The following is a 6,000-nucleotide window of genomic DNA, read 5'->3' on the forward strand; positions in this document are numbered from 1 at the left end:
CAGAGGGAAAGGATTAAGATCCGTCCAGCTCCACAGAGGACATAATGATACGTGAAGCAGGTTGTCCTTTCGTGGGGACAGAATATTATATGTCAGAATAACCACGGCTTATTTACGCACACATGAATGCTTCAACGCACAGAGCAATGTACAAAGGAAGAGGTAAGCCGCCCATCGGAACAACAGCAGCATTTTCTTACAGATCCTCCCAGTTGGTTTCAGATCAGTCTAACATTCCTCCCTTTCCTGATCAGAGGTCATGGATTTGCCACCCTTTTTCTGTGCGTTCCTGTGATTTTTGTTCAGTGATGTTTCTGAGCCACAATCACGTGTAAGCTCTGGATCAAACTGGATTATTCCATGACCGTCTCTTGCACCACTGTCTGTCTGACTCTGTCCTCTCCAGTGTAGGGCTTCTCAGCACTCTGGTTTTAGAAACCAGATCTGCTGGGCATGTGACTTGTCCAGCTCCTTGTTTCTCATGTTTACTAGGAAATAAATCCTCTTGTGCCAGCAGAGTTCACTGAGATAACAAATGGGCATGACATGTCAGCCATGTTCATATTCCTCTGAAAAAGAGGGTCAGAATATGATCGGTATTGCTGCTTGCTTGGCTGGGTTTTTTGGGTGTTTATAGGTTGGTGTGTTTTTCATTTTTTAGAAAAACAGCTCACGTTTCTAAATATGTGTGTGGCTAGTTTATGATCTACACACACACGAACGGTTATATGCCAGGTGATGTGTGGATGACATATGTGTCATCAATTCAGACGCATTGCCATCAGATGATTTTCCGCTCTGATTGGTTCCTTGAGGCTATAAATTACACAGAAGGAGATGCCTGTCTTCCTCCCATGGAGTCGCTGGCGAGTTCTAACCCTTAGAGTGGCCTTTGGGCTGACAGTGCCCAGGTGCAGGCTTCACACCACTGTGTCCACAAACCCCTCACTGCTGAGTCGTTGGAACCAACCCATAGCTCACCCTCACCAGCTTTTCTGTGGCTGTAAATCTGAGGAGATGGCCTGTCTTCCTCCTGTGATGCTGCAGGTGGATTTGAACCGCGGGAGCAGTATCACTGTTGGTGGCTGCCCGGCTCCCTGTGGACTGAGGCACCGGAGCCCCGTGTGTGTGTGTGTGTGACACATTCTTCTGTGTCAGGTGTCACGTGCATCTTCGTCTGGTGTCTGGTCAGACGAGATTCTCCCCACAAACATTTTGTGTTCTCAATACCATCTCTAGCGTCAGGCAGACACTGCTTGTTTTAATGCAAGTGCGTTTTCATAGCTTTTGTGCTCTAACTTTGGTTTCCTTGTACTTTAGGTGTGGAGAATAAACACCAAGCACAACATCATCTACGTGAACGGCTCTGTCCCCGGACACAAGAACTGCTTAGTGAAGGTACGTGCGTGCGTGGGGGTGGGAGTGAGTGGCTGGCTGGTCTGTGCTGCTCGCTGGCTGCCCTGGTCGGTGGCTGGTTTTGGAATGAAAGGTGTATGATCCCATAACCCCTTCCTGACTTCAAGCCCGCAGGAGGCGCAGAGCCATGAGCCCTGATCAGGAAGGGCCGTGTCAGAGCATCACTAGTCCCCTTTCCCTGAAAAAGACACGGCCTGGGTAGCTTCTCAGGGAGCTGCTTGGACACGGGAGCTGTAGTGGGCGCGGTGGGAATTCAGAGAGGACAGTGGTGGGACACTGGCACTGCGGGGAGATGCCTCTCAGTGCTGCTTTTCCACTGCCCTGGGCGTCGTCTTGATCCAGGTGTGCTCTCACTGTGTAGAAAAGTTTGGGTGGGGGGTGTTTGATTGATTTTTTTTGTTCTGGGTTGTGTTTTATTTCCATTCGAAAGCAGGCGTATGCAGGGTAGACTTAGATGAAGACTCCGGAACCACAGAGGTTCCTGTCAGGTGGAGTACAGCCGGCGTGTTCTTAGGATTCAGCCCAGCGCGGTACAAGTCCTCCCTCTGTTCTGAAAGGCATGGGAGACGCGCTGGCAGCCGTTCCCGGCTTTTTCATCCCTTTTCCAGCAGTAACAAGAATGTTGCCAAGTTTAGATCTCAGGTTGTTTAAATCCTTTTTCTATATGTTCTCATTTTTTCCAGTGAGTCTCGTTGCTAGGATAAGGTACAATGTGGTTGTTGGTTTTCTGGTTTTCGTTGGTTTACGTACAAAAGTCTTGCACATTGTGTTTCGTTGACAAACACTGTGCCTCATGCATTCCTCCGTTCAGGCTGTGGTTCATATTACCATCCCACACGATGATACAATGCTTTCTTAAGCCTTAAAATGAAGAGCTTCACCTGATTTTTTTCTCTCTTTTGAAACACTTTCTTTCCTGATTGAATCGTTCTCAATTTCAAAAAAAGAAAACATTTCTTCACCTGTAAGTCTCACACTTCAGACATGCTTTATATTCTCATCAACTTGTAGACACCGTAAAAGATTGGTTTTGCATCCCTGCTTGATAATGAGCACATCCAGGCCTGCAATTGATTCTTTTTAGGATCTTCTTAATAGGAAAAGTTATTAAGAGAAATGTCCAAAAGAAGATGTTATTTGGGTTGAATGTCTATTGTTTGTCTTTTTCAATAAGTATTTGTTTATTAGTATGAAAACGTTGCTGTATTAAAACAGGTTCTAAGGTGGGCCTGATTCAGGCCATGTCTTCACCATCACTTGCTGCACCTCTGAGCTGGGCAGTGAGTAAGGATGACAGAAGGAGAATTGATACCTTTGAGCTGTGGGGTTGGAGAAGAGCGCTGAGCATCCCATGGACGGCCAAAGATGACCAAGCTGCATCCCTCACACTTTAGATGCTGCTGGGAGCGGCTCTTCCTCAGAGAGGGACATGAGGCTTGGAAAGGCGGAGAATCAGCAAGAGCGGAAGGCCCTCCAGGAGGTGGACTGACCCAGTGAGAGCCGAGGGGAGGGAGTCAGAGATGATGAGGGCGGCCCAGGACAGGAAAGAGTTCAGCTCTGTTGTTCGTAGGGTTACGATGAGTCCTATTCGAGGGCACCTAACAACAACAGTAATTTGTAAGTTAGTTGTTGGAGTATCTTTTCTGTTTTTCATTTCTTATTTGAGAATCAACCTTGAAATTTAGTAAGATGATAGGAAGTAGCAAAATGTATTTATTCAAGGTGTATTGTGAGATACCCTTGTTTCAACTTCGTAATTCCGCGTAACCTAGCTCCGTTCTGAATGCCCCCACATAACAGAAGGGGGGCTGCATTCCCCGGACAGCTGTTCTGGTCGTCAGGCCCTCCCCTTCTCCACCTGGCCGTGAGGGTGGGCGGCGTCCTGCCGCTGTGACTCACTGAGGCCGCGTCGGCTCAGGGGATGGTCTCACCTGGTTGATTGATATCATCCAGCTTTATCATCCATTGTGGGAAACCATTCTGTCAGAAGCTCGGTGACACTACCATCCAGCACTGAAGACACGGGGAGAAGGGGCTGTAACCGCAGGGAGATGGCCGCTTGGGGCGGTTAGCACCCGAGAAACTGCATTTCCAACAAACACGCTTTGATTAAAAAGCTCGTCTTTAAGGAAAAAAAGACACATAGATCTGATAATTAACCATCTTTTGTAACCGTAACAGGCTGTACTAGTCCGTCCCTAGTATTAGTGTGGAGGTTTGAGAAGGGGCTGTTGTGTGAGTTTGTGTTTAAATGTCAGAAGCTTGGTTTGTGCTTAAAAAACATTCACCCCATTCTTCCAAGTGATTCACCACAGAAGAGCGGCCCCCCTGCCCAGGGAGATGGAGTGGTCCCACACCCCCCACCCACGGAGATGGGGTGGGGCCCCCCCGAGGGAGCTGGTCAGGCAGCTTCCCAACACTCACTTCCACCACAGTCTTCTATTTCAGTGTGAGGCGGCCAGGTTTTGTCTGTCGTTTGAGATTCTAACGTAGGTCAGGATAGCCAGCCAGGTAAATGTGGGCCTCTGGTGTGTGGAGTCACGCGTCCACCAGGCCGACCTCGGGCAGCCGTTCCATCAGGTTGCAAATGCACAGGTGTTAATGGATCAACCGTCCCCTCTCTATCCTCCTTCCTGAAGAGGCTGGTCTGCCAGTGGGTACGCGTGCGGGGCATGAGCTGGAAGGTGGACAGAGCGGTGAGGACTGGGCGACGATAAAGGGGTCGGAGTTCAGCAGCACAGCACTCGCGGGCGGCCTGCAGATTCTAATTCACTCACCTTGAGAGCATCAGTAGACGGACAAGGATGTCACCACGGGCATTGTTAGAATACTGAAGTGTCGCGCTTTCCGTCTGAAATGTGGCTCAGCTCCACTAACGTGGAAACAGAATAATTAGCTGTTTAATTCATTTATGACTAAACCTTTGCATTTATCAAATTAGCACAGAAAGTTATATTACCAAATTCTCATGAAGCTTAAATTGGTATGAATATGATTTTTGGCATTAAGGTTCAGATTCAATCCAGGATTAGTGAACTGGAAAAAAAAAACACCCAAATTTATTTTCTTCTAGCTTAATTTAGCAATAATTTTTTAGACTAATTTTAATGGAGATTAAAATAGATCTGTTACTCTGTACTTCACTGTTTCTTGCAGCTGTGTACTTATTTCAACCAGTTACTCGTTTTCTTACTGCCAACATGGTTATGCCTTATTTTACACTGTGTGTATAATTAAATACATTTTTTAGAAATTTCTCTCCAAATGAAGGGTACGGAATGAGTCAGAAACATTGAAGAACCCATAATGTTTTCTGAAAATAAGGCCGAACATTTTCGATCATACCAATATTGTGGCATCTATAGCTGTATCTGTGTGTGTGTGTCTATACCAAAAATCCTTTTGAAAATTGACAGCTTTTAGAATCTAGAGAATTAAGAGCTATTATAAAGACTTGTAGATTTATTATTACAGCTTTTCCTAAATGGTAATCATCAGCTCAGCAGAAACACTGCTAAATTTCTTAACTGAAGTTTGTATAAAATGGACAAATAAATACATATTTATATCCTTAGTACCAAATATAACAAAGTTCTATTTTAATATAGAAGATGTTTTTTCTGTATAAGTGTATCAGGTCTTTCATTTGTGAAATAAATTTGTAATTGCTATATGAGTAATAAATTTTAAAAGTTTATATTTTGAGTAGTTCTAGAAATTAACATGATGAATAAGAGGGTGACCGATTAACTTGAGGGAGATTGGGGTTTTCATTGTCAGATTGATTGAATCTACTAGAATAAAAAATACTGCTAGTCTTCCTGTTGCATCTGTGTAGCAGTAATGTGATTCGCACCGGGAAATGTAGGAGTAGAGGCTGATAAGGCGTGAACGTTAGGCTGTTTTACAGTTTATCTGGCTCCCTTACTAAGGAGATTGTGACTTCTCTTTCCAGGTCAGAGATTCCTTCTTACCTGCTTACAAAGATGACTGTAAAAACCTACCATTCCCGACGTATTTTCCTGACGGGGACGAAGAGGCGCTCCCAGAGGATCTGTATGAGGACAGCATGTGTCAGCCCGGGGCGCCGTCGCTCACCTATGCCTGACTGGCCTGCACGTGGCCGCTCCGAGCCGGGCCAGGGTGACCACTGTGGGACGTCCCTCCCCCTGATCTTAGCCCATGTGGCCCACCTCGTGAGCGGGGCTGAGGGCTCTGCTGATTCTGTGGGCCAGTCCAGTCAGGAGTCGTTTTTTGTGGAGTTTTTTTGTCAGCCCAGAGCTGCTTTGTCAGGGCAAAGACATTATTCTTCCTCCAACTGGATTTTGTTAGAAAATTTACCATGTTAAGCATCTGCTAAGTAGCTCAATTGTACCAAATTTTAGACTGGCAGTTTGCCTGTCAGCAAAATCTTTGCTGTTTTTGAGCATCACTCTTGTATTACACAGTTCTCTGCAAACATGACTTTTGTTAAAGATTCTGTCGTCTTGGAGAGGTTCTTGAGGACCAACAGGAAGCCACGTGGGGGTCATGGTACAAGGTGTTTACGCAGAAGCTGCTGCCAACAAGTCAGTTCCCACTCAG

General features: G+C 46.0%; 1 protein-coding gene across 1 annotated transcript in view; it reads left to right on the forward strand.

The window, feature by feature from the left end:
• MRPL3 (mitochondrial ribosomal protein L3) overlaps positions 1-5,524 on the forward strand; it is a 33,782-nt gene extending 28,258 nt beyond the window's left edge. Inside the window, exons 8-9 of the mRNA XM_006883319.1 lie at positions 1,321-1,398; positions 5,372-5,524. Of these exons, the coding sequence (XP_006883381.1) occupies positions 1,321-1,398; positions 5,372-5,524 (231 nt within the window). The remainder of the gene's footprint in view (positions 1-1,320; positions 1,399-5,371) is intronic.
• The last annotated feature ends 476 nt before the right edge of the window (positions 5,525-6,000 follow it).

This window comes from Elephantulus edwardii, unplaced genomic scaffold, assembly GCF_000299155.1.
Source record: "Elephantulus edwardii isolate Elephantulus edwardi_28Jun2011 unplaced genomic scaffold, EleEdw1.0 scaffold00027, whole genome shotgun sequence".
NCBI classification, from domain to species: Eukaryota; Metazoa; Chordata; class Mammalia; order Macroscelidea; family Macroscelididae; genus Elephantulus; species Elephantulus edwardii.